The following is a 27,991-nucleotide window of genomic DNA, read 5'->3' as shown; positions in this document are numbered from 1 at the left end:
TTTGCCTTCCAGCTGACACCATGAGTAGTGACACTGAAATGGAAGTGTTTGGCATAGCCGCTCCTTTCCTCCGGAAGTCAGAAAAGGAGCGGATCGAGGCTCAGAACCAGCCCTTTGATGCCAAGACGTATTGCTTTGTGGTGGACTCAAAGGAAGAATATGCCAAGGGGAAAATCAAGAGTTCTCAGGATGGGAAGGTCACCGTGGAAACCGAGGACAACAGGGTAAGACTCTGTACCCTCCACAGGCTGCTGGCCCTCCACCTGGTCCTTGTGCTTGCCTGGGGTATGCATCTGCCCAACCCCAGCCACTTCCAGATGTGGCTCCAGCACTGGAATGCCGCATACCATGTAGCCTGGGGCTTCCCAGGTGTCCTCAGAGAAAGCAGAGTGAATACTGGCCTCAGGTTCCAGGGTGGGAACAGAATCTGGCTGTGGCTGATTAAAACAATTAGTTTTCAGGTATTTTTGTCCATGTTCACTGTAGGCCAGAGGGGCCCAGCTCCACATGTCCCAAGGGTGTGGAGTTGGGAGTTCAACACGAATGAGTGCTGTTTCAGAACACTCTCCTTTGGTAGCCTAGATTTGTCCCAAATTCTTCTAGCCATGGCCATCTAACCAAGGAAGTAAGGAAAATGTGTTAGGGATCCTAGGGGACCACAAGCTCAGTGAAATAGCAGCCTCCTTGTATCATGAAGGGGATGAGCACTGCAGCCCACTACATTCTGGCCCAAGCCATTGTGGGGATGCTGCGAGGAATTCTGGACCTCACTAGTTTCTAAAGTCCAGATCAGGAGGATCTGGAAATGTCCCAAGAAAAGTAACAAGCAAAAAAAAGGGAAGAAGAAAGAAAGAAAGAGAGAAAGAGGGATGGAGGGAGGGAGGGAAAGAAGGAAGGAAGGAAAGAAAGAAAGAAAGAAAGAAAGAAAGAAAGAAAGAAAGAAAGAAAGAAAGAAAGAAAGAAAGAAAGAAAGAAAGAAAGAAAAGAAAAGAAAAGAAAAGAGACAAGTAAAGGAAATAGTATCATTGGGTTGGGCATAAAGGAAAAAAGGCATTAAAAACCGCCCTGCACGTGAACCCGGGAGGCGGAGCTTGCAGTGAGCCTAGATCGCGCCACTGCACTCCAGCCTGGGCGACAGAGCAAGACTTGGTCTCAACAAACAAACAAAAAAAAAAACAGAACCGCCCTTCAGTGCTACCAAGCATTGGAGCTCCGAGAAGGTGGCTGTCTGTGTATTTCAGATAAGGAGCTAAGAATGGGCTCCTAACACGTTAGGGAAGGAGGAAGCTAGATACAGTGAATGATAATCTAAGACGAACCTAAGAAACCATCATAGACAACCAGGGCCCATTGGCCGGGATGGTTTGAATGAATCCCTGCTTGAAGGCAGGGAAAAGGCGGGTTTCCCATCCACACTGCCCAGAGACAGAACCAGGAAAACTGACCATTTCAGAGGAGGTTACAGAGAAAAAGGAGGTGAGGACATGGCAGGGGAGGGGAAGACAAGTTCCCCACCCCCTGTGCCTGAGGTCCTCCAGCTTCCCGAGGTTGTGGGGGTTTCTCCTGCTGAGAGAAGTGCAGGTGCTCGGAACCACTGCTCTGCCTCATGGTGCCTTTTGCCTGGCTTATAACACTCTGACCCCAGAAAGGGCAGGAAAGGGGTGGGGAGGGCAGCTGAGGGGCCCTTTCCTAAGCATGCTGGGGCTGGGTGGTGAAGGGGGAAGAGGTGGGCCGGGGGCTGGACAGCTGCTTTCAGAGAGCTCAGAATCTTGGCAGTCTGTGGGCACCAGCCTGGCAATCCAATGCCCCTCCCTCATTCTCTTCGGTCCCTGCCTCACGACTGCAGGGGACATACGTGTCATTTTCTCTCAGTAGACAGGAAAGAGCCAGCTGCTGGAGTCAGCTGCTGGAGCTGGATTTTGGTCCAGGCAGTGTTACTGACTGAGCTGAAAGGTTCCTGCTGGCCCCGTTCCCAGCCACCATCACCCATATCCACCCACACAGATCCTCTTTTCTCATTTCTGACATCCGTCTCTCACCTCAGGCCCACTGGGGAGGAAAAAGCCACCCTGAGTAACAGAAACAAACCCCATTCCATCAGCACCACCACAAGCCGCCCCATAGCCTTTCCTCCTTTCACTGTGAGCTGGGCTTGTTCTAGGGTTCGGCCCTTCCATCTCAGCTCGAGTCTCTTGGTCTCTTGGTGGGGGCAGCAGACAAGACGTGCAGACAGGCCGGGCGTAGTGGCTCACGCCTGTAATCCCAGCACTTTGGGAGGCCGAGGTGGGCAGATCACGAGGTCAGGAGATCGAGACCATCCTGGCTAACACAGTGAAATCCCGTCTCTACTAAAAATACAAAAAATTAGCTGGGCGTGGTGGCAGGTGCCTGTAGTCCCAGCTACTTGGGAGGCTGAGGCAGGAGAGTGGTGTGAACCCGGGAGGCGGAGCTTGCAGTAAGCCGAGATTGCGCCACTGCACTCCAGCCTGGGCGACAAAGCAAGACTCCGTCTCAAAAAAAAAAAAAAAAAAAGACGTGCAGACAATCTTAGTGAAGCACTGTGCCTCTTCCTTTTTAGACCCTGGTGGTCAAACCAGAGGAGGTGTATGCCATGAACCCCCCCAAGTTCGACAGGATCGAAGACATGGCTATGCTGACGCACCTGAATGAGCCAGCCGTGCTATACAACCTGAAGGACCGTTACACATCCTGGATGATCTATGTCAGCGAGGGCTTTCGCCGTCGTTTCCCTGGGGCATTAGATATGCGGGCGGGGGAGGGAGGCAGAGGTATGTGTGTGGGCCGTGGGATTCTGGAAGATGAGTGCTTGCCTAGCTGATGAACAAAAGACAAAGAGGGAGGAGAAAGAAGGCAAGAAAGCAAGAGGTGGATGCGGCAGGAAGAAGGAAGGTGGGAAGGAGGACCAGGAGCCGGAGAGCAGGGAAGCTGGGGCCAGGCTTGGTCACGGGGCTCTGTGACTTACCAACTGTGGGAGGGTCGCTACTCCCCTTTTTGAGTCTCAGTGCCTCACTATAAATAGGAATGATAGCTTCCCCCCTTTATAAGTTTATCCCAAAGAAACATGAGATAATAATAAAGGCGGCCGGGCATGGTGGCTTACGCCTATAATCCCAGCACTTTGGGAGGGTAAGGCGGGTGGGTCATGAGGTCAAGAGGTCGAGACCATTCTGGCCAACATGGTGAAGCCCTGTCTCTACTAAAATACAAAAATTAGCCAGGTGTGATGGCGTGTACCTGTAGTACCAGCTACTCGGGGGGCTGAGGCAGGAGAATCACTTGAACTCGGGAAGTGGAGGTTGCAGTGAGCCAAGATTGAGCCACTGCACTCCAGCCTGGTGACAGAGCGAGACTACGTCTCAAAAAAATAAATAAATAAAAATAAATAAAATAACAATAATAATAATAATAATAAAGGCAAGGGGTTTTCCATATGCACATACATACATATACACACATATATGTTTTTCCTCCCACAGACCTACTCGGGCCTCTTCTGTGTCACCGTCAACCCCTACAAGTGGCTGCCGGTGTACAACCCCGAGGTGGTGGAGGGCTACCGAGGCAAAAAGCGCCAGGAGGCCCCGCCCCACATCTTCTCCATCTCTGACAATGCCTATCAGTTCATGCTGACTGGTGAGTCTCCCAGGAGGAAGCATGGGGTGCTGGAGAAGGCACTGCATGAGGCGAGCGGCAGCTGCCCCTTAGTCCCAGGCCGGACCACATCTGGTGTTTATAGCACATGGAAAGGAGGAAGAAGGAGTCAAAAGAGGCAGAAAGGGGCCATATCATGTAGGGTCTCACATGCCAAGGTGACGAGTTTGGATTTAATGCAAGTTAGAACATGCAAAACGGATATGGATGTTTTCATGGGTCAAAACCAAAGACTGATCATTTTATATAGTTCAGCCTAATACAACAAGAACGATGAGAAGCCACTGGCTGGTTGTTTTTTTTTTTTGAGATGGAGTCTTGCTATGTTGACTAGGCTGGAGTGCAGTGGTGTGATCTCGGCTCACCACAACCTCCGCCTCCTGGGTTCAAGCAATTCTCCTGCCTCAGCCTCCTGAGTAGCTGGGACTACAGGTATGCACCACCATGTCCAGCTATTTTTTATATTTTTAATAGAGACGGGGGTCACTATGTTGGCCAGGTTGGTCTCAAACTCCTGACCTCGTGATCTGCCTGCCTCAGCCTCCCAAAGTGCTGGGATTACAGGCATGAGCCACCACACCCGGCTGCCACTGGCTGATTCTGAGTAGAGACTTGACCTCTCTGAGTCTCAGTCTCAAGGAGGTTTTTGATATTGACCCAAGGGTACAGCTGGACAGGAGAAATCAGTACTGGTGATCTGTCCCACAGAATGGTGACTCCGATAAGTAATAATGCATTGTATATTTCAAAATGGCTAAAATAGTATGTTTTAAATGTTTTCTCCACAAAAAAATAAGTATGTGAGGTGACAGATTTGTTAATTAGCTTGATTTAATCATTCTGCCATATAAACATATATCAAATCATCACGTTGTACCCTATAAATATATACAAATATTGTTTGTCAATTAAAAATAAAATAAAATAAAAAGCAGATGGAGGCTCTTCAGATTCCCACCTAAAGTCTAAACAAAAAATGTAAAGGAAGAGGAATTGTGCTGGCTACTTGAGAGTTGGGTAGAATCGGGAAGCTCTTTTTCTATTGCCATCAACTCTATTTTATTTTTTCCTCTGGCAGATCGTGAAAACCAGTCCATTCTGATCACGTAAGTACCCATGGCATAGAGTGGTTTCATAGCTCCACTGACTCTATTCTGTTCATTAGAAAGTGTTTGGAGCACAGTCTATAATAAAAAGACCAGGCTGGGCACGGTGGCTCACGCCTGTAATCCCAGCACTTTGGGAGGCCGAGACGGGTGGATCACGAGGTCAGGAGATCAAGACCATCCTGGCTAACACGGTGAAACACCGTCTCTACTAAAAATATACAAAAAAATTAGCCGGGTGTGGTGGCGGGCACCTGTAGTCACAGCTACTCAGGAGGCTGAGGCAGGAGAATGGCGTGAACCCAGGAGCCAGAGCTTGCAGTGAGCCGAGATAGCGCCACTGCACTCCAGCCTGGGTGACAGAGCGAGACTCCATCTCAAAATAAAAAAAAAAAAAAAGAAAGAAAGAAAGAAAAAAATAAAAATAAAATTAAAAGATCGATTTGGGGATGGGGAGGAAGGTCTACATAAGGCCTCAGAAAAATGGAATTACCCATCCTTGGGTCAACTGAGCAAGTGGCTGTAGCACCTGTGCCCTGGGCCTCTGCCTTCTCAAGTGGTCTATCACATTAGTGTGGTGGGTGTGTGTCAGAGGTGGCTCAGACCATGCCCAGGCCTCAGTAGGACATCCTGGAAAGCCTGTTTATACTAACAGACTTGTTTCTTTCTCTCTCTTTTGATCACTCTGCACAGCGGAGAATCCGGGGCAGGAAAGACTGTGAACACCAAACGGGTCATCCAGTACTTTGCAACAATTGCAGCTACTGGGGACCTGGCCAAGAAGAAGGACTCCAAAATGAAGGTATAGATGGGAGAGGAAGGCTTGCTTTGCTTCCACTTTTAACCGTGGTCTTAACCTCAGAATGAGGGGGCCAAATGTCCTCACATTCCCCCCTCTTCAGAGAATGGAGAACAGGCTAGGATTTACTATCTTGAAGGACAGCCAGTCACCTTAGACAACGCAGTGTCGAGTTGGTCTTGTAGGACTAGATCCCGGGATTTCTTAGAAGACAAGGCTCTAGGGCTAAACGTTAAAGGTCAATCTGCAGACGGCTCAGAGAGCTTGTTCTTTTATGGCAGAATCACATATACCAATGTGAGTGACTCACAGCATATCCTGGGCTTTTGAAACAAATGTATTATAGCAGCATGAAATGAATACGGACAACTGACTGGAGAATCAAGGGATTGAAGTGTTAAAGGAATGTTCAGTCAAGAGATCCCCAACTGTAGCGCCAAATATAACAAAATGGCAAAAGTGTTTTGAGTAAGACGTGCTGCTGATTTGGTTGGTCCTTGGATTGGAAAGTCAAGGAGGGTGGGGCTTTATCAGGGCAAGCCAGAGTCACAGAGTGGGTGAGCATTTTTTACGGTCATTTTGTGGCTTAAAAACATGTTTCCTCAGGCTGGGCTCGGTGGCTCACGCCTGCAATCCCAGCGCTTTGGGAGGCCGAGGCGGGTGGATCACCTGAGGTAGGGAGGGAGTTCAAGAACAGCCTGACCAACATGGCGAAACCCCGTCTCTACTAAAAATACAAAATTAGCCGGGCATGGTAGCACAATGCCTGTAGTCCCAGGTACTCGGGAGGCTGAGGCAGGAGAATCACTTGAACCCGGGAGGCGGAGGTTGTGGTGAGCCAAGATTGTGCCATTGCACTCCAGCCTGGGCAACAAGAGTGAAACTCCGTTCAGAAAAAATATAGATACATATGTTTCCTCAGGCTGAGCGTAGTGGCTTACGCCTGTAATCCCAGCACTTTGGGAGGCCGAGGCAGGCGGGTCACCTGAGGTCAGGAGTTCGAGACCAGCCTGACCAACATGGAGAAACCCCATCACTAATAAAAATACAAAATTAGCCAGGCATGGTAGCGCATGCCTGGAGTCCCAGCTACTTGGGAGGCTGAGACAGGAAAATTGCTTAAACCCGGAAGGCAGAGATTGCAGTGAGCCAAGATCGTGCCATTGCACTGCAGCCTGGTCAACAAGAGTGTAACTCCGTCTCAAAAAAAAAAGTTTCCTCTTCTTCCCTCAATTTCTTACATTAGGGGACTCTGGAAGATCAAATCATCAGTGCCAATCCCCTGCTGGAGGCCTTCGGGAATGCCAAGACTGTGAGGAATGACAACTCCTCCCGTTTTGTGAGTCTGAGTTTGGTTAAGATGGAATTTGCTTTGTGCTTCAGAAAATAGGCAAGAGCCCTGTCCTCAAAGAGTGTAGAGACCAGAGGTGACAGATGAAGAAAAACAAAACAACCCAAGGAGACCATTTCACATAAAGATAAATTCAGGCCAAGTTCAATGAACAGCGTATGTAAGAGAGGAACTGGGAGCCAGGCTTGCTTTACGCAGGGTGGGTAGGGAAGGTCTCTCTGCGGGGCTGGCACCGGAGCTGAGAGCTGCAGCATGAGAAGGAGCCCAATTTGAAATGACAGGAAGGAGGGGGGATGAAGGAAGGGCAAGGGCAGTCCCTGACGTGGGGAAGGGCCTGGTGCAGTCAGGGCACCTACAGAGGGTCTGTGTGGGTGTAGGGAGGAGGGCAGGGGGGCCAGTTCCATGAGATGAGGTGGTACAGAGACAGAGACCTGCTCATGTGGGAGCCATATGCCATGAGAAGGAGTTTGGATTCCTTTCGAAGTGTAACAGGAAGCTACTGAAGGATTCTATAAGCCAGGGAGTGATATGGTTTGATTTACACCTTGAAACAATCACTCTAGTTGCTTTGTTGACTAGATATGTTGAGGTGGGGGAGGAGCATAGAATAAAAGGGATAAACAAAAGGAAATAAGGAGAAACCCCAAACTGGAAGAAGAAGAAGAAGGGAGAAGAGGAAGGACATCTCTAATTTCAAACTGTAGGGGGTGCTGGGCGTGGTGGCTCACGCCTGTAATCCCAGCACTTTGGGAGGCCGAGGCGGGTGGATCACGAGGTCAAGAGATCGAGACCATCCTGGCCAACATGGTGAAACCCCGTCTCTACTAAAAATACAAAAATTAGCCAGGCGTGGTGGCACATGCCTGTAGTCCCAGCTACTCGGGAGGCTGAGGCAGGAGAATCACTTGAACCCGAGAGGCAGAGGTTGCAGTGAGCCGAGATCGCGCCACTGCACTCCAGCCTGACGACGGAGTGAGATTCCATCTCAAAAACATAACATAACAAAACAAAACAAAAATTTTAGGGGGAATAGGCTCCTATTCACATTACCCATGAGATGAATAGGAACTATTGGTCCATGGTAGAATCTGGTCTCCCCCTGAATCCCGCCCCATACAGGGCAAGTTCATCCGAATCCATTTTGGAACCACTGGGAAGCTGGCCTCTGCAGATATTGAAACTTGTAAGTAGATCCATGGGGATTCGATGGCATCTCAGAGTTAACTGGGAACAGTTTGAAAGAGAGTCCTGTGTTTGTGTTCCAGATCTGCTGGAAAAATCAAGAGTCACTTTCCAGCTGAAGGCTGAAAGAAGCTACCACATCTTCTACCAGATTCTTTCTAACAAGAAGCCTGAGCTCATAGGTGAGGAAGTCACCAGTGGGGCTGGCCTTTAGGCAGTTTGACTCTGATCACTAGACCGAGGAGAGTTGTATCTACGTATAGTGACTCTACAGTCAACAGGGAAAGTTTATTTTATTTTATTTATTTATTTTGAGATGGGGTCTCACTCTGATGCCCAGGCTGGAGCGCAGTGGCACGATCACAGCTCACTTGCAATCTTGACCTTGCCGGATTCAAGCAATACTCCAGCCTCAGCCTCCTGAGTGGCTGCAACTACAGGCACATGCCCCCATACCCGGCTACTTTTTGTGTTTTTTGTAGAGATGAGTTTTCACCATGTTGCTCAGGCTGGTCTTGAACTCCTGGGCTCAAGCAATTTGCCCGACTTGGCCTCCCAAAGTTCTGGGATTATAGGCGTGAGCCACTGCACCTTGCCAGGAAAAGTTTATTTTAGAAATGGGATGTGACTATCTGGGCAGTGACATGCCAATTTGAAAAACCTAATCAAATAGAGGGCAACAAGATTAGACCACTCCAGACCAGCTCTGGTTTATAAAAACCTTCTGAGCAACTGAACACCTAACTGTCCTTTGGCGCCCCCTTGTGTTCTGGCACAGAAACAACCTATGGCCAAATGCGACGCCAAAGCAAACACAATAATCAAGCCCAAGCAGGCACTGCACGCTGCCCCTTGTCTGCCCCTCACAGAGGTCTCCATGCACACAGAGGTCTCTTTGCTCTTTGGCTGTATTTGCTCAGCCTTCTGGTCTCCAGCTTGGCAACAGGCTGCAGCTTTTCAACAGATTTTAGAAAAGGCTATGATTATACCAAACCACCTGGGTTGGCTCTTGTCCTGACCCACGCTCAGCTGGTTTTCCCTATTAACTTCTCCCAGCCGACACTGATATGCACCATTAGCGTGCAAGGCAAGGGAATTTAAAGGTTCTCTCTAGGGTCCTTCATCTCCATTGTGTGGGAGACTGAAAAGTCTTGCCTGGACTATATTTTCCATGACAGCCTGAGTATTATGGAGCTGTCTAAAAGATTTTTAATTCTAAGTTCAATTTAGGATCCAGCGGTAAAAGTTCCAGCCCAGGGTGCAGGAGCTCAAGTCCACTGGGTGGGTTTTTTCTTTGCATCTGCATGACCTCCTGGAACTATTTGTCATTTCAGAGCTGCTGCTTATTACGACCAACCCTTACGACTACCCGTTCATTAGCCAGGGGGAGATCCTGGTGGCCAGCATAGATGATGCGGAGGAGCTGCTGGCTACAGATGTAAGTGGAACCAACAGAAGGGGTGGGTGTTCCTCTTCCATCACCGGGGCCAACTGACTGATGTGCTGCCCTTTCCATGCCAGAGCGCCATTGACATCCTGGGCTTCACCCCAGAAGAGAAATCTGGGCTCTACAAGCTGACGGGAGCCGTGATGCACTATGGGAACATGAAGTTCAAGCAGAAGCAGCGAGAGGAGCAGGCTGAGCCAGATGGCACAGAAGGTACAAAATCAGTGTGACAGGCCACAAACCAGAGCGGGTGGCTGATCCGCTGAGGTCACTTGGTGCTGCTTTTGAAAGCAATTAATCCAGCCAGGCACAGTGGCTCACACCTGTAATCCCAGCACTTTGGGAGGCTGAGGGGGCCAGATCACCTGAGGTCGGGAGTTCGAGACCAGCATGGCCAACATGGTGAAACCCCATATCTACTAAAAAAAATTAGCTGGGCATGCTGGAGCACGCCTGTAATCCCAGCTACTCAGGAGGCTGAGGCACGAGAGTCAGACAGAGTTTTGCTCTGCCGCCCAGGCTAGAGTGCAGTGGCATGATCTCGGCTCACTGCAACCTCTGCCGCCTGGGTTCAAGCGATTCTCCTGCCTCAGCCTCCCGAGTAGCTGGGATTACAGGCACACACCACCGCGCCTGGCTAACTTTTTTGTATTTTTAGTAGAGACGGGGTTTCACCATGTTGGCCAGACTCAAACTCCTGACTTCAAATGATTTGCCTGCCTTGGCATCCCAAAGTGCTGGGATTATGGGTGTGAGCCACTGTGCCCTGCTGGCACGAGAGTTTCTTGAACCCAGGAGGCAGAGGTTGCAGTGCACTGAGATCGCGCCACTGCACTCCAGCCTGGGCAACACAGTGAGACTGTCTCAAAAACAAAACAAAACAAAACAAAATGGATGGAAGCGATTAATCCTTCCATCCGGAGAAGTGAATGACCCTTTCTGGGCCTCAGATGCCCATAGCTATTGTTACCACTCGCTTTTGTTGAATCACTCGAATAGTCTTGTTTCAGATGCAGTGAGGGATGACCAGGGCTTTCTGAGACCCAGCCCTGCCTTTTCTTAAAGTCTGTTATATTCTCTGAGTGACTTAGCTTCCACTGGCCATGTACATGCAGTTTAGCCACAGGGAATGCACAACGTACCAAGATGAACTTAGCCAACCTTTGAAACTTCTGGATGATTTTCAAAGCAGCTCTTCTACTTTTCTAAGCACTGTCCTTGTTTTCTTGCCAGTGGCTGACAAAACAGCCTATCTGATGGGACTGAACTCTTCGGACCTCCTGAAAGCTTTGTGCTTTCCTAGAGTGAAAGTTGGGAATGAGTACGTTACCAAAGGTCAAACTGTGGATCAGGTAACTGCTTCGAGGCCAGGAAAGGGTGCAGGACCCTGCTGGCCACTGCCTTTATACCCACTAGCTGATCTTTCCCCTGATAGGTTCACCATGCTGTGAATGCTCTTTCAAAATCAGTTTATGAAAAGTTGTTCTTGTGGATGGTCACTCGCATTAACCAGCAACTGGATACGAAGCTTCCAAGACAACACTTCATTGGTGTTTTGGACATCGCAGGCTTTGAAATCTTTGAGGTTTGTGTTACTTATATTCATATTTTCATATGGCTTCATATGAGGGAAATTGGTTTCATGATCCTAAAGGGAAGATAGCAAGGTGGCGGCTGTCTTAGTTTCCTGTAAGAAACTAGACGGAGAGTGGATGGAATAGAGGAGCGGTACTTATCAGAAGGGTTTGTATTAGGGTTGTTGTTTTTTTTTTTTTTTTTTGAGACTGAGTTTCACCCTGTCACTCAGGCCAGAGTGCAGTGGCACCACCTCTGCTCACTGCAACCTCCACTTCCTGAGTTCAAGTGAACCTCCTGCCTCAGCCTCCTGAGTAGCTGGGATTATAGGCGTGTGCCACCATGGCTGGCTAATTTTTGTATTTTTAGTAAGAGATGGGGTTTCACCATGTTGGCTAGGCTGGTCTTGAACTCCTGACCTCAAGTGATCCATCCGCCTCGGCCTCCAAAAGTGTTGGGATTACAGGCATGAGCCACTGCACCTGGCTGGGTTTGTATTATTTTAAAAGAGGAGAAGATGTCTATCAAGTGGAATTTTAAAGGACATTTTCAAATGGATAAAAGAAAAAAAAAATGCAATCACTGATTTAGGGACTGCCATAAAAGAGATACAGAGAATTTGATAAGTTAATCACGCACTATTTTCTATAAATATCCCACTGGTTCTGTGTTAGACCGTGCATAGCCGCGGCTGGGCATGGTGGCTCATGCCTGTAATCCCAGTACTTTGGGAGGCTGAGGCAGGCAGATTGCAAGGTCAAGAGATCAAGACCATCCTGGCCAACATGGTGAAACCCTGTCTCTATTAAAAATACAAAAATTAGATGGGGGTGGTGGCGTGTGCCTGTAGTTCCAGCCACTCTGGAGGCTGAGGCAGGAGAATCATTTGAACCTGGGAGGCAGAGGTTGCAGTGAGCCAAGATGGTGCCACTGCACTCCAGCCTGGTGACAGAGCAAGACTCCGTCTCAAAAAAAAAAAAAAAAAAAGTGCATAGCCACTCATCAAAGTGTATATTTAGGTTTCCCAGGTACAAGACATACAGGTGAAAAAAACAGATGAGCTTGTAGTCTAGTAGAGAAGAAATAGAAGTCTATATGGCACATTGAAGAGTAACTACAAAATAAAGTACACAAGAGATGCCCAGACCTTGGGAACTCAGGAGAGGGAGAAACACCTTTTAATTGGAAGTTTACAGAAGACTCCAAGGAGGAGATGTGGTCTGAGGCAGGCCTTGAAGATTGTGACTGTATTTGAAAGTATTAATGTGTTTGACAAGAACCTGGGGCAATGAGGAGGAATGTTGATGGTCTTTGATTTTGAAAGAAGTCTAACTTTTCTCATGAACATTATATTTTGTTGTTAGTATAACAGCCTGGAGCAGCTGTGCATCAACTTCACCAACGAGAAACTGCAACAGTTTTTCAACCACCACATGTTCGTGTTGGAGCAGGAGGAGTACAAGAAGGAAGGCATCGAGTGGACATTCATCGACTTCGGGATGGACCTGGCTGCCTGCATCGAGCTCATTGAGAAGGTATCCAGTTCCATCCCCACTGTAAGCTCTTCTCATAGACTCTTCTGCTCGTCACTGCAGCTCATATTTACCTCTCTGCACTTTGCCTTGCCTTCAATCCAGCCTATGGGCATCTTCTCCATCCTGGAAGAGGAGTGCATGTTCCCCAAGGCAACAGACACCTCCTTCAAGAACAAGCTGTATGACCAGCATCTTGGAAAGTCCAACAACTTCCAGAAGCCCAAGGTGGTCAAAGGCAGGGCTGAGGCCCACTTCTCATTGATCCACTATGCGGGCACCGTGGACTACAGTGTCTCAGGTTGGCTGGAGAAGAACAAGGACCCTCTGAATGAGACCGTGGTCGGGCTGTACCAGAAGTCCTCCAACAGGCTCCTGGCACACCTCTATGCCACGTTTGCCACGGCGGATGGTAAGAGGAGTGTTTTGTGTTCATGTGATTTCCCTCCATTTGTTCCACAGTAACAAAAAACCTTTTAGATGCACCTACAGCACGTGCCCTCCTTTATTGCTTTCAGCTGACAGTGGAAAGAAGAAAGTTGCCAAGAAGAAGGGTTCTTCCTTCCAAACTGTCTCTGCCCTTTTCAGGGTAAGAAAAATACAAGTTTATTTGCTTATGATTGGTTTAAGTCATATCAAAATGAGCAATGTTGAGATTCTAAACTTGATTTGAGAGTAGTAGTGTTGTCTTAATCTGATTACTGTCACTTACTGAGGTGAAGTGACAGATGATAAAATATAATAAATACAGTCTAACCAATGTGGGATGAGAATATCACTATTATCTTATACCAAAGATAGCTGAGTTGGCTGGTCTGAGTTTCCAGCACAAACTCTCCAATTTTCCTAAAGGACACCAGCAATAGACCTCACGCTCCCAGTGGATCCATCACCTGAGTTGATTTCAGAAAGCATTTTGTACTTGGCAAGCCTCTGGCTCACTGGGAGACAAAAGACAATTGTATCAGTTACCAGCCTACACCTCCAGCCATAGGACCATTAAAAGCCTGAGTTAGGCCGGGCACAGTGGCTCACTCCTGTAATCCCAGCACTTTGGGAGGCCGAGGCGGGCAGATCACAAGGTCAGAAGATCAAGACCATCCTGGCTAACACGGTGAAACCCCGTCTCCATTAAAAATACAAAAAATTAGCCGGGCTTGGTGGTACGTGCCTGTAGTCCCAGCTACTCAGGAGGCTGAGGCAGGAGAATTGCTTGAACACAGGAGGTGGAGGTTGCAGTGAGCCGAGATCGAGCCACTGAACTCCAGCATGGGCAACAGAGCGAGACTCTGTCTCAAAAACAAAAAAAAGACAGAGTTAAATCTAAGTTATCATGAGTTCTAAAGGACTTATGATAAATTTTAAACATAGACCTTATTTTCATTACAATGGATCTCTGTCTTCATAAAAACCTACAGTAGGCTGGCAAATGTCATTTTTTTTTCTCTTAGGAAAACCTGAACAAGCTGATGTCAAATTTAAGAACTACTCACCCTCACTTTGTGCGTTGTATAATTCCCAATGAAACCAAAACTCCAGGTGAGACACCTGCTGGCTTGCTAGGTGGTGCTCAGTTTTTAAGAAATTCTGTGTAAGTCTGATATCTCGCTTCTGTTCCCAGGGGCTATGGAACACAGCCTTGTCCTGCACCAGCTGCGGTGTAATGGTGTCCTGGAGGGCATCCGCATCTGCAGGAAAGGGTTCCCAAACAGGATTCTCTATGGGGATTTTAAACAAAGGTGTGTAATAAACATGTTCTATATGCTTGGGGATGAGATGTACGAACACTGGAATTTGAGAGGGAGAAATATTGGTAATGAAAAGACCCATTTCAAAAGAACAGTTATGGACCTCCATGTAAACTGAACAACCTACCATTTGGCCAAGTTATATATATTTGTTTCTTCCATGTTTTTCTCTGGAATTTATCTGATATATAAAATGGCAGGAAAAGCTCTGGCCGAAGAGTCAAGAGATCTAGATTCTAGACTGCTCTCTAGCAGTGTGACTCCGAGCTAGTTCCCTCATCTCCTGGGACCTTGGCCTTCTGCCTATAGGAAGAGTGGCCTGAACTGCATGCTCTCCAAGGTTTGTGTTTTTGCCAACAGTCTGTGATGATTTCCATGTCTACAATGCAGATACCGAGTGCTGAATGCCAGTGCAATCCCTGAGGGACAATTCATTGACAGCAAGAAAGCCTGTGAAAAGCTTCTGGCATCCATCGATATTGACCACACTCAGTACAAATTTGGACATACCAAGGTAATGCATCAGTCCTGACAGATGCTTGCCTTTCGTCCTCTTGATGCAGCTTCTTCAGGAAACTGACTTGTGTCACCCTTCTGCCCCATAAGGTGTTCTTCAAGGCTGGCTTGCTGGGAACCCTGGAAGAGATGCGGGATGACCGCCTGGCCAAACTAATCACCCGGACACAAGCTGTGTGCAGAGGGTTCCTCATGCGTGTGGAATTCCAGAAGATGGTGCAGAGGAGGTCCAGCAGGGTTTTTGTTCAAACATGAGCTCTTTGGGGAAGGGGAGTCTCTCTCAGAAATAAGCAATGTCTTGTTTTCAGGGAGTCCATCTTCTGCATCCAGTACAACATTCGCTCATTCATGAACGTCAAGCACTGGCCCTGGATGAAACTCTTCTTCAAGATCAAGCCCCTCCTCAAGAGTGCAGAGACCGAGAAAGAGATGGCCACCATGAAGGAAGACTTCCAGAAAACCAAAGATGAACTCGCCAAGTCGGAGGCAAAAAGGAAGGAGCTAGAGGAAAAACTGGTGACTCTTGTCCAAGAGAAGAATGACCTGCAGCTCCAAGTACAAGCTGTATGTGTTTAGCAACCTTTTTTTTTTTTTAACTCTTCTAGATTTGATTATTTATTTAGAAAAATTGGGTTATTGGTGGGGATTTTTGCTTTTTAGTTGAAATGCTTCATAAAGAACTTCATATATAGCAAAATACTGGAATGTCACAAACCTTATATCATTCAACGAAGGTATTATTTTTTTTTTTAAGGAAAGCGAAAATTTGTTGGATGCTGAGGAAAGATGCGATCAGCTGATCAAAGCCAAATTCCAGCTCGAGGCCAAGATCAAGGAGGTGACAGAGAGAGCTGAAGATGAGGAAGAGATCAATGCTGAGCTGACAGCCAAGAAGAGGAAACTAGAGGATGAATGTTCAGAGCTCAAGAAAGACATTGATGACCTTGAGTTGACCCTGGCCAAGGTTGAGAAGGAGAAGCATGCCACAGAGAACAAGGTATTCTTATTGTAGGTGTGTCTAGCTTGATATAGTCATTGCAAACTAAACTTTAAGCTTATAATTGTTTGCGGATTCTTCTTAGGTTAAAAACCTTACTGAGGAACTCTCCGGGTTAGATGAAACAATTGCAAAGTTAACCAGAGAGAAGAAGGCCCTCCAAGAGGCCCACCAGCAGGCCTTGGATGACCTCCAAGCTGAAGAAGACAAAGTCAATTCTTTGAACAAAACCAAGAGCAAACTGGAACAGCAAGTGGAAGACGTAAGTAAATAATGCTCATCGGGAGTCCTAGAACTCCAGGGTTGGAAGAGCCCTCAAGGGTCCTCTTGCAAAGCATTTGTTCCCAAAAGGAAATGGTGCCTTTTTCAGCTGGAAAGCTCCCTAGAACAAGAAAAGAAGCTCCGCGTAGACCTGGAAAGGAACAAAAGGAAATTGGAAGGAGACTTGAAGCTTGCTCAAGAGTCCATATTAGATCTGGAGAATGACAAGCAACAGCTGGACGAAAGGCTCAAGAAGTATGCCCTTCAACCACTGGCTTCCATTTTGCAAGTTACTGTGTATTTTGTCTTCATGCATTCTACATTTCTCTTCACAGGAAAGATTTTGAATATTGTCAACTTCAAAGCAAAGTGGAAGATGAGCAGACACTGGGCCTCCAGTTTCAGAAGAAAATCAAAGAGTTGCAGGTAGGAGCCCTCTGCGTTTCTCTCTTCCATGTGAGGCCACTTACAGTGAGCTGGGTGCTGTCTGCTATAAGTCATTTAGAGAAAGTGGGCACGACTGTGGGGCCACCTGCCTCATGGTTCCCTTTCTGCTAGGCTGGCCTGGCCATGATGAACCGTTTTCCCAAAACATCTGACAAAATCCATAATTAAAGTATTTAAGTTAACAACTAAAAGTTAACATATAGTTGAGCGGAAAATGTTCAGATTTGGTCACTGCAGGAGTAATTACCATGTTGGGGCAGAAAAAAATTCATGTGAAAGGAAATTCGCAATATTCATTGGAGGGGAGTCTAAGACTCAGTTTGTCTAATGGGAAGGGAAACCAGGCCTGTTCTTGACAATCAGAGTCCCCGTGGGGAACCGACTGCCCACGGGGTGAATGGCTGCCCTCCACAGGCTCGAATTGAGGAGCTGGAAGAGGAGATAGAGGCGGAGAGGGCGACCCGCGCGAAGACAGAGAAACAGCGCAGCGACTATGCCCGGGAGCTAGAGGAGCTGAGTGAGCGGCTGGAGGAGGCGGGAGGCGTCACCTCCACGCAGATAGAGCTCAACAAGAAGCGGGAGGCGGAGTTCCTGAAGCTGCGCAGGGACCTGGAGGAGGCCACCCTGCAGCACGAAGCCATGGTGGCCACGCTGAGGAAGAAGCATGCGGATAGTGTGGCCGAGCTTGGGGAGCAGATTGACAACCTGCAGCGGGTCAAGCAGAAGCTGGAGAAGGAGAAGAGCGAGTTCAAGCTGGAGATTGATGACCTCTCCAGCAGCATGGAGAGTGTGTCGAAATCTAAGGTGCTGCGCGGGGTGGGGGCGGCTCAAGGCTTTCCATCAGACAGATTCCGTGGTCATTGAAACCTGACTTTGCCGACTGACTTTGCTCCCCTTTCTGAATCCTTCAGGCAAATCTGGAAAAAATCTGCCGAACCCTGGAGGATCAGTTAAGTGAGGCCAGAGGCAAGAATGAGGAAATTCAGAGGAGCCTGAGCGAGCTGACCACACAGAAGTCTCGTTTGCAGACCGAGGCTGGTGAGCCACGTGCAGAAAACCCGTGGGGCCAAAACCTCCTGGCACCCAATGGGCGCAGCTGGCCAAAACCAAGGGCAGGGTGTGTTTGGGGGAGAATCTCTAGGGAAGCATCTTTTCAGGCGAGAAGAAATTGAAATAACTCATAGAAAGAGCCATTTGAAATAGCCTGAAGGGAGAGAACATTGAGAGTTCAGTAAGAATAACAGAGAAAGAGAAGTAGACCACAATGAGAAATATCATCTCATTCAAACTGAGATATCAAAATATCATCTCAGGGGCTGGGCGTGGTGGCTCACGCCTGTAATCCCAGCACTTTGGGAGGCTGAGGCGGGTGGATCATGAGGTCAGGAGATCAAAACCATCCTGGCCAACACGGTGAAACCCTGTCCCTACTAAAAATACAAAAAATTAGCCAGGCATGATGATGGGTGCGTGTAGTCCCAGCTACTCGGGAGGCTGAGGCAGGAAAATGGCGTGAACCCGGGAGGCGGAGCTTGCAGTGAGCCGAGATTGCGCCACTGCACTCCAGCCTGGGTGACAGAGCGAGACTCCGTCTCAAAAAAACCAAAACAAAACAAAATACATCTCAAACTCTTTCAAAATTAATATAAACTTGCATCAAACAGACTCTGATGGGCAGAAATGAGACTAGAAACTAAGAGCCAGGGCCTTGCTACTTCTTTCTGCACATTAACTCAGATATTCATTGTCTGCATCCAAGTTTTTGAGTATAAAGAGAGAAACATGGCCAGTGTTTAAAGATCCTGGTGTATAATAAAAATACAAGGGAGGCCGGGTGTGGTAGCTCACGCCTGTCAACTCAGCACTTTGGGAGGCCAAGGTGGGTGGATCACCTCAGGTCAGGAGTTCGAGACCAGCCTGGCTGACATGGTGAAACCCCTTCTCTACTAAAAATACAAAAATTAGCGAGGCGTGGTAGCGGGTGCCTGTAATCCCAGCTACTTGGGAGGCTGAGGCAGGAGAATCACTTGAACCCAGGAGGCGGAGGTTGCAGTGAGCCGAGATTGTGCCATTGCACTCCAGCCTGGGCAACAAGAATGAAACTCCGTCTCAAAAAAAAAAAAAAAAGTTTAAGGGAATGTTATATGGAATTTTCGCCTAGAAAATGTGGCTTCACCCAGCCCTGGTGCATCCTCACAGGTGAATCCATCCTTGGCTGGCAGTCACAGCCAAGACAATGAAGAAAAGAAGTTTGGGAGCCACTTTTTTTTTTTTTTTTTTTTTTTAGACGGAGTCTCACTCTCTGTCACCCAGGCTGGAGTGCAATGGCGTGATCTCGGCTCACTGCAAACTCCGCCTCCCGGGTTCAAGCGATTCTCTTGCCTCAGCCTCCCGAGTAGCTGGGACTACAGATGCATGCCACCACACACGGCTAATTTTTGTATTTTTAGTAGAGACAGGGTTTCACTGTGTTGGCCAGGCTGGTCTCGAACTCCTGACCTTGTGATCCACCTGCCTCGGCCTCCCAAAGTGCTGGGATTACAGGCGTGAGCCACTGCACCCGGCCTATGGTGGCCACTTTTACACTCCTGTTGGGGGATTCACGTCTGGAGTCATAAAGTCCCATTCCATGTTTTTCTCTTACCTCTATGTAAGCATATAAAGTTGAACTTACCCTATTCACCCAAGAGTCTAACTAGAGATATAAAGCTCTAAGTATTTCTCTACATATTTGTTGATAACAAATCAACAAACAGCTGGAAACACCTGCCACTGGGGAGGTCTGATGGGAGTTATTAGGTGCTCCTGGTAACATTTACATTTTCAGTTCTTCTCAATGGATTTTTTTTTTTGACAGATGTCAATCCCACCTTCCAGTAGTTTACAACAATATCTTTGTTTTTGTTTTTGTTTTTGTTTTTGAGATGGAGTCTCGCTCTGTCGCTCAGGCTGGAGTGCAGTGGCGCGATCTTGGCTCACTGCAACCTCCACCTCCCAGGTTCCAGCGATTCTCCTGCCTCAGTCTCCCAAGTAGCTGGGACTGCAGGCGTGCACCACCACGCCGGCTAATTTTTGTATTTTTAGTAGAGATGGGGTTTCACCATATTGGCCAGGCTGGTCTCAAACTCCTGACCTTGTGATCCGCCTGCCTCTGCATCCCAAAGTGCTGGGATTACAGGTGTGAGCCACTGCACCTGGCCTACAACAAGACCTTATCAGTTCTGTTTTCAGTTTCCTTTTCATGAACAATATACCTTCTCCCTCAAGAAGAAACCATATCTTATCATTTTCTCTCTCCCCAGATCTTAGCACAGTGCCTTACACATAATAGAAAGTTGGTGAGTGAATGAGTGAATAAATGAAATGAAACAATTTCCTTCTGGACATAGGTGAGCTGAGTCGTCAGCTGGAAGAAAAGGAAAGCATAGTATCCCAACTTTCCAGGAGCAAGCAAGCATTTACCCAGCAAATAGAAGAGCTCAAGAGGCAGCTGGAGGAAGAGAACAAGGTACATCATAGAAGGAAAGCTTCTTTGCTCTTATTTTTAAATATCACCTGCAGGAGGAAAAATAAAAGGCAACTTTATTCAGTAGGTGGTGATAGAAGGGACACACTTGGATTGTATCATGCACCTGGCACTAAATATATCAGGTGCTCTTCTCTTTTTAACTTCTGCAGGCCAAGAACGCCCTGGCGCACGCCCTGCAGTCCTCCCGCCATGACGGTGACCTGCTGCGGGAACAGTATGAGGAGGAGCAGGAAGCCAAGGCCGAGCTGCAGAGGGCGCTGTCCAAGGCCAACAGTGAGGTTGCCCAGTGGAGGACCAAATATGAGACAGACGCCATCCAGCGCACAGAGGAGCTGGAGGAGGCCAAGTGCGCAGCTCTGTTTACTTTTAGAAGAACTACTTGGGAATGAATTCGATGAATTTATTTTTATTACTAGACGTTTCCCCATCTCATGTATCTTTAAATGCGGTGCTGGGCCATTAGAGGGACCTGGCATTAGCACATTTTATTAAAACAAACAACTTTGATCTTGGTTAGACACAAGGCAAGTTATTGATCCCGGATTTTGAGTAGACAGGAAGTTCTCCTGGGCGTATAAAAACACATGGGTATCTGAATCACATAGATCAGTGATTCCAACTTGATGAATAGTGATGTTCAAGTGGATGGAAACTTAAATAACAGCTGCTTCTCTTTCATATTCTTTAAGGAAAAAACTTGCTCAGCGCCTTCAAGATTCCGAGGAACAGGTTGAGGCAGTGAATGCTAAATGTGCTTCACTGGAGAAGACCAAGCAGAGGCTGCAAGGAGAGGTGGAGGATCTGATGGTTGATGTTGAAAGAGCCAATTCTTTGGCCGCCGCTCTGGACAAGAAGCAGAGGAACTTTGACAAGGTGTGGGGTCCGCGGTGTGCTGGGTGAATGCCATGATGTAGGGGATTTCTAGCAGCCGTGGAAGGAGGTGAATGCATCCCGGGCCTGACTCTGCCCTCACCAGCAGTGTGGCCTTGGGCAAGTCCCTGAACTTCACCGGGCTGTAGTTTCCTCATCTGCAAAACAGAATGGGAATGGGCTGGGGGTAGAGGTCCCTTTCAAATGTCGTCCGTGGAAACAAACCAATTTCTACAATGTCGTGCAGCCCTAAGCATTTTTCCTTGCTGTACTTCTGGTCTGTCTAAGCTGAGGTCCTATTAGGAGGCTTTCTGGAAGCCCTTCTTTCAAGATGGCAGATAAAGTTGATTAGAACCAATGCTTTAATTAAATATTCAGAAGTACGGAGCCATTTTTGCATTAGGAAAAGGGCAATTATGCCCAGCTAATTCCTTCTCGAAGGATCTATTTGCTTTTTCAAGATGGCAATTTTTCCTGACTCATTACCTTGAGTACATTTATGGAACAAAATCTTGATTAGCCCAATAATCGATAACAAGGAGCCAGGCAAGTGATGCCAAGCGTAGCCCTAACTCTGCATTTAATTTAGTTATTTAGTATTTAGTTAGAAACCTAGAGGAGAGCTCAGAAATGGAGAGACCTTCCGTCTGGTGTTTCAGGTGTTGGCAGAGTGGAAGACGAAGTGTGAGGAGAGCCAAGCAGAGCTGGAGGCATCCCTGAAGGAGTCCCGCTCCTTGAGCACTGAGCTCTTCAAACTGAAAAATGCCTACGAGGAAGCCTTAGATCAACTTGAAACTGTGAAACGGGAAAATAAGAACTTAGAGCGTAAGCTATTCGAAACCCTCTGAAACCTCCTCCTTTCATGCTCTATTGCCCGAGAGCATGCTTCCGTGGGTGTGGCTTCATCACTCAGTTTCCTACACAAATGTCTGTTAATGCACATGCAGAAAGTGTTCACCATCTGACGGGTTACGTTTTAGCCTCTCTCTATACAATATCTTATCTCTAGGAAACAGGAAACCTTAGGATTATAATAAACCAGGTAAAAAGCATTGAGTCAATGCTTTGCATGTCTGGAAACCCACGCAGAGGCGCTCATATGCAATTGAAACTTACTTCTTTACAGAGGAGATAGCAGATCTCACAGAACAAATTGCTGAAAATGGCAAAACCATCCATGAACTGGAGAAATCAAGAAAGCAGATTGAGCTGGAAAAGGCTGATATCCAGCTAGCTCTCGAGGAAGCAGAGGTGAGTGCTGGGAGGCAGGCGCAGGCGCAGACGCAGCCATGGTGAGCCGCGGCGAGAGGCTAGCTGCTCCGCGCTGTGTCTTCATTTTTGCCTTTGTCAAATCACAGTCCTAATGCCTGCTGCTTTCCTGTCACACAGCAAAACTGTGAGGCTGAATAATATCTGTGAATTATCTTAAATTTATTGGAGAAGACTGTCATATTAAATAGGCCTAAAGACGAGATTTTACAAAATATTAGATGAATTAAAAATATCTAGAAAATGCTTTATTCCCCTAAGAAATATGATTTAAACATTATTATTGGTTGATAGTATAATCAAAACCAAAAAGCAATGAAACATAGTTTTATTTCTGCCCTGAAGATAAATCTGGGACTTTTTTTTTTTTTTTTTTTGAGACGGAATTTCGTTCTTGTTGCCCAGGCTGGAGTGCAGTGGTGCAATCTCGGCTCACTGCAACCTCTGCCTCCTGGGTTCAAGTGATTCTCCTGCTTCAGCCTCCCAGGTAGCTGGGATTACAGGCAGGCACCACCATACCTGGCTAATTTTTGTATTTTTAGTAGATACAGGGTTTCACTATGTTGGTCAGGCTGGTCTCGAACTCCTGACCTCAGGTGATCTGCCTGCCTCGGCCTCCCAAAGTGCTGGGATTACAGGCATGAGCCACTGCGCCCGGCCAAATTTGGAACTTTTAAAAAGTGAATTGTGAATATTGTAGGATTAGATTTAGGACTATTCCACTGAAGCTTTGTTACCTTGCAGGGAAGTGGAGCCGGCTCCATCCCATCACGGACACTATTTGATTTACTTCTGTTTCTTAAAGGCTGCTCTTGAGCATGAAGAAGCCAAGATCCTCCGAATCCAGCTTGAATTGACACAAGTGAAATCAGAAATTGATAGAAAGATCGCCGAGAAGGATGAAGAGATCGAGCAGCTGAAGAGGAACTACCAGAGAACAGTGGAAACCATGCAGAGTGCCCTGGACGCCGAGGTGCGGAGCAGGAATGAAGCCATCCGGCTCAAGAAGAAGATGGAGGGGGACCTGAATGAAATCGAGATCCAGCTGAGCCACGCCAACCGCCAGGCGGCAGAGACCCTCAAACACCTCAGGAGTGTCCAGGGACAGCTGAAGGTTTGAGAGAACCCATCGGGGAAAAGCCTCTCTCGTCCTCACACACTCAGAAATGTAGGCTGGGCACAGTGGTGCACGCCTGTAGTCCCAGCGCTCTGGGAGACTGAGGCAAGAGACTCAGTTGAGCCCAGGAGTTTGAAACCAGCCTGGGCAATATAGCGAAACCTTATCTCTACAAAAAAATTAAAAATTAGCTAGGCATGGTGGCACAAGCCTGTGGTCTCAGCTACTTGGGAGGCTGAGATGGGAGGATTGCTTTCCAGGAGGCAGAGATTACAGTGAGCTGAGATCACGCAACTGCACACCAGCTTGGGTGACAGAACAAGACCTTGTCTCAAAACAAAAACAAAACAAACAAAACAAAACAAAAACAAACAAAAACTCAGAGATGTAGATGAGGCTCGTGGTACTAATGCCTCAACTTCAAATAGAATGTTCTTTTTTCTCTGGCTAGGATACGCAGCTCCACCTGGATGATGCCCTCCGGGGCCAGGAGGACCTGAAGGAGCAGCTGGCGATCGTGGAGCGCAGAGCCAACCTGCTGCAGGCCGAGGTGGAGGAGCTGCGGGCCACTCTGGAGCAGACGGAGAGGGCCCGGAAACTGGCGGAACAGGAGCTCCTGGACTCCAACGAGAGGGTGCAGCTGCTGCACACCCAGGTGAGGGCAGGGAGAGGAACACAGGCGAGGTTCCAGCCTCAGATGCACCTGGTTAACAGCCCTCCTCTTGCCCTAGAACACCAGCCTCATCCACACCAAGAAGAAGCTGGAGACAGACCTCATGCAGCTCCAGAGTGAGGTAGAAGATGCCAGCAGGGATGCAAGGAACGCTGAGGAGAAGGCCAAGAAGGCCATCACGGACGTAAGGCGTCTCCTTCCTTCTGCCCTCGGGCTGCCAGGATTGCATTGTATTAAAGCCCTCACATAGTTAGACAGGTGCGGTCTCCCCCAGCCACACCTGGTGCACATTCTGCTCCCCGAGCGCTTCCATCTCCGCTCAAAACTCCCCTGTTCCCTCCTGCACTTTAGAAGAAGGGCATAAGAAAAAAAGGCAGGAAGGGATTATATCCTAGTAGTTCTGCCTGTGGAGAGGTGTGCACGTCTTTCCTTCAACATCTGACTTATTCCAAATATGAAAACAAGAACCTGAGGTGTCAATATCCCACACATTTCTCCCTGGGTCTCCGAGGCTTTCTCCCAGCGGCCCACCGCGCTCATGGCGCCACCTGCTGCCCGGCGGGAGAACTTTACCTTGAAGCGATTTTGCTGTCCCTGTACAGCCTTAATTCTCCAGTGGCACTTCCCTTAATCTCACTATCCCCAAATCTATAAGGCTGGGTATCCCGTCAGACTACTCCAAGTCTCAAGCTCCTTTGAAAATATATATTGGTGATAATGAAAAAAAGAATTTCCCTGGGGCAGGGGAGGGTTTCAAAGGAGGCCAGCTTAAGAAAGGGAAGAAACTGTTTCCCAGCCTGTCCCTAAAGTTCTCATTGCCTCATTGATTAGGTTATTTTATCTACTGCGTGTAGCTCTGGCCCTCTTCCAGGGTGGCACAGTGTGCTTCATCACAGTCTCACCTGTTGTCCTTCTTCTTTCTTTCTTTCTTCCCCCACCCCCGAGATGGAGTTTCACTCTTATTGACCAGGCTGGAGTGCAATGGCGAGATCTCGGCTCACTGCAACCTCCTCCTCCTGGGTTCAAGCAACTCTCCTGCCTCAGCCTCCGGAGTAGCTGGGAATACAGGCACCTGCCACCACGCCCAGCTAATTTTTTGTATTTTTAGTAGAGATGGGGTTTCACCATGTTGAGCAGGCTGGTCTTGAACTCCTGACCTCAGGTGATCCACCCGCCTTGGCCTCCCAAAGTGCTGGGATTACAGGCGTGAGCCACCGTGTCTGTCCTGTCCTTTTTCTTTAGCATGGTCTCTGGTCCTCTGAGGTCCCCAGGTTTTGACAGTTCCGAGGCACTGGAGCTTCCTCTGCATCCTAGCGAGTCCCATGTGCTTTTCAGGCTGCCATGATGGCGGAGGAGCTAAAGAAGGAGCAGGACACCAGCGCCCACCTGGAGCGGATGAAGAAGAACCTGGAACAGACGGTGAAGGACCTGCAGCACCGTCTAGATGAGGCTGAGCAGCTGGCCCTGAAGGGCGGGAAGAAGCAGATCCAGAAACTGGAGACCAGGGTGTGTGCAGGAGGAACTCCGCCTGCGCCGAGCTTTCCAGTCTCCCAGTCACGCTCCAGCCCCAGACTAATTTCCCCACCCTCTCCCCCAGATCCGAGAGCTGGAGTTTGAGCTTGAGGCGGAGCAGAAGAAGAACACAGAGTCTGTTAAGGGCCTGAGGAAGTATGAGCGGAGGGTCAAGGAGCTGACGTACCAGGTAAGCGGAAAGCAAACGCCATGATCGTGTCCTCTGTGACTTGCAGATTCTCTACCAAACTACAGGAAGAAACACTTTAGCCCAGAAAGCTGCCCATGCCGTGTGCAAATCTGCCCCCTCCTCTCCAGTAACATTCCCACTTTCTCATTCTTAGAGTGAAGAGGACAGGAAGAATGTGCTGAGATTGCAGGATCTGGTGGATAAACTGCAAGTAAAAGTCAAGTCCTACAAGAGGCAGGCGGAGGAGGCTGTAAGTGAGATAGGTGCTGACTGCTGCAGGCAGACCGGGCTGTTTCCCGTGGTGAGTTCTGAGAGAGGCGTGTGCTGATCTAACCTGCCTGGGCTCTTTGGTTTTAGGATGAACAAGCCAATGCTCATCTCACCAAATTCCGAAAGGCTCAGCATGAGCTGGAGGAGGCCGAGGAACGTGCGGATATCGCAGAATCTCAAGTGAACAAGCTCCGTGCTAAGACTCGAGACTTCACCTCCAGCAGGGTGAGTCGCTGGGCTGGGAAGAGCCCCCCCAGGGACTGTAGAAACTTCTTAGCTGGAAGGAACCTCAGAGAACCCTTTACTTTAGAGCTGGGGAGTCTCAGGCTCAGGAAGAGAAAGTGCTTAAAGTCACTTAGCTGACTGGACCCTCGCTGGAATCCAGGTCTGTGAGTCACAATAAAAACCGCCATCCTGCACATATACACCATGGAATACTATGCAGCCATAAAAAAGAATGATATCATGTCCTTTGCAGGGACATGGATGAAGCTGGAAGCCATCATTCTCAGCAAACTAACACAGAAACAGAAAACCAAACACCACATGTTCTCACTCATAAGTGGGAGTTGAACAGTGAGAACACATGGACACAGGGAGGGGAACATCACACACCAGGGCCTGTCGGGGGGGTGGAGGCAGCAAGGGGAGGGAGAGCATTAGGACAAATAGCTAATGCACGTGGGGCTTAAAACCTAGATGATAGGTTGATAGGTGCAGCAAACCACCATGGCATATGTATACCTGTGTAACAAACCTGCACGTTCTGCACATGTATCCCAACAAAACAAAACAAACCGCCATCCTGAAAAGGAGCCAGCGGGTCCCTCTGAGCTCTTTCACGCGCCCCCTGCTGGTAACAAAAGGCTGCTGCAGGAGCCCCCTCCAGAGCCCGCTGAACACACAGCATCCGACAGTAGGTCGCTGGCTGTCCAGCGTTCAGGGCTTGCTCTTTCGGAGGGCCAGTTTCTCAGGCTATGGGGTGACTTCATGTGTGCAATCGTGCATTTTCCCAAGGTCCAAAAAATATCCTGTGTCCCACTGAAGTAGGCAAGCAACTCTCTGATGCCAGCCGGCAGAAGTGGTGGGTGGGAATGTGTCTCTGCCACCCGACTTGACTCCAGGTGCCTACTTTCTTCGTAGATGGTGGTCCACGAGAGTGAAGAGTGAGCCAGCCCTTCTGGAGCAGGACAGAAGATATGCAAAATGTATATTTTCTTGGTTCCTGACCATTGATACTCAATGTCCATGTGACTCTTTTTCACATGCGATAAACTTTGCTTTGTTTCAATCTGGGGCTGCTTTGCTGTATTTGTTTTCCTCTTCCCCATGCAGAAATGGTTCCTAGTTTGATGGTTTGTATGCTCAGAGGTGAAAGCCTTGTAAGCAGATAGCTCGGTAAATTCAATTGGTGTGTGCATGTGCGGAGGGAGAGATGGCTTTTGGCTTAAATCAAAAAGAAAAAAAAAAAAAAAAAAAACTTCTGGGTTAACCTTTGCTTTGGTAGGGAATGGGAGGGAGAGCTTTTCAAAAGAGTCATCTCTTCATATGACATGAAGGAAACACAAAGGTAGGCTCATGAAAAGCCCTTGTCTTGAGTTGAATAGGGTTATAAAGCAAAGGCCCACATTCCCCTTCTTTACATTCTACTGGGGAAATACATCTGAAATCTAGTAAATATTTGTTGGGCAGCTGTTCATGTAAGCACTGTGCTATCAAAAATACACAAATGAATAAAAAAGAGGCTGGCCCCTTCAAGCGCTCAGTCTAAATCTACTACTGTTATCTTAGCTCAGTGTGCACTATTTCAAAGCTGCACAACAGAAAATCCCACCCCTGACCCAAGACAATCTTGTCTTTACCTTAAGAGGGAAGGAAGGCAGGAAGTCAAATAACCATCTGGTTGACTTGCTACTAGAAAGAGCATC

At 48.0% G+C, this 27,991-nt stretch overlaps 1 protein-coding gene across 1 annotated transcript; it reads left to right on the top strand.

Annotated features, from left to right (window-relative positions):
- The first annotated feature begins 20 nt into the window (after positions 1 to 20).
- Positions 21 to 27,352, top strand: MYH3 (myosin heavy chain 3). The gene is made up of 39 exons (XM_054457207.2): positions 21 to 224; positions 2,579 to 2,722; positions 3,498 to 3,654; positions 4,751 to 4,778; positions 5,472 to 5,580; positions 6,824 to 6,916; positions 8,048 to 8,111; positions 8,194 to 8,292; positions 9,445 to 9,548; positions 9,632 to 9,770; positions 10,791 to 10,909; positions 10,993 to 11,142; positions 12,497 to 12,667; positions 12,770 to 13,076; positions 13,183 to 13,253; positions 14,116 to 14,203; positions 14,286 to 14,403; positions 14,803 to 14,926; positions 15,019 to 15,155; positions 15,237 to 15,492; positions 15,683 to 15,925; positions 16,011 to 16,187; positions 16,296 to 16,441; positions 16,522 to 16,612; positions 17,048 to 17,437; positions 17,545 to 17,671; positions 20,023 to 20,141; positions 20,312 to 20,508; positions 20,852 to 21,035; positions 21,692 to 21,857; positions 22,159 to 22,283; positions 23,107 to 23,415; positions 23,870 to 24,073; positions 24,150 to 24,275; positions 25,427 to 25,597; positions 25,689 to 25,793; positions 25,948 to 26,043; positions 26,151 to 26,288; positions 27,207 to 27,352. Exons 1-39 carry the CDS (start codon positions 21 to 23, stop codon positions 27,231 to 27,233), a joined length of 5,823 nt encoding a protein of 1,940 aa, XP_054313182.2. The 3' UTR covers positions 27,234 to 27,352.
- Positions 27,353 to 27,991: the final 639 nt, after the last annotated feature.

The sequence above is a fragment of the Pongo pygmaeus genome, chromosome 19 (genome assembly GCF_028885625.2).
Source record: "Pongo pygmaeus isolate AG05252 chromosome 19, NHGRI_mPonPyg2-v2.0_pri, whole genome shotgun sequence".
Classification (NCBI taxonomy): Eukaryota; Metazoa; Chordata; class Mammalia; order Primates; family Hominidae; genus Pongo; species Pongo pygmaeus.
This window is presented reverse-complemented; position numbering and strand designations above follow the sequence as displayed.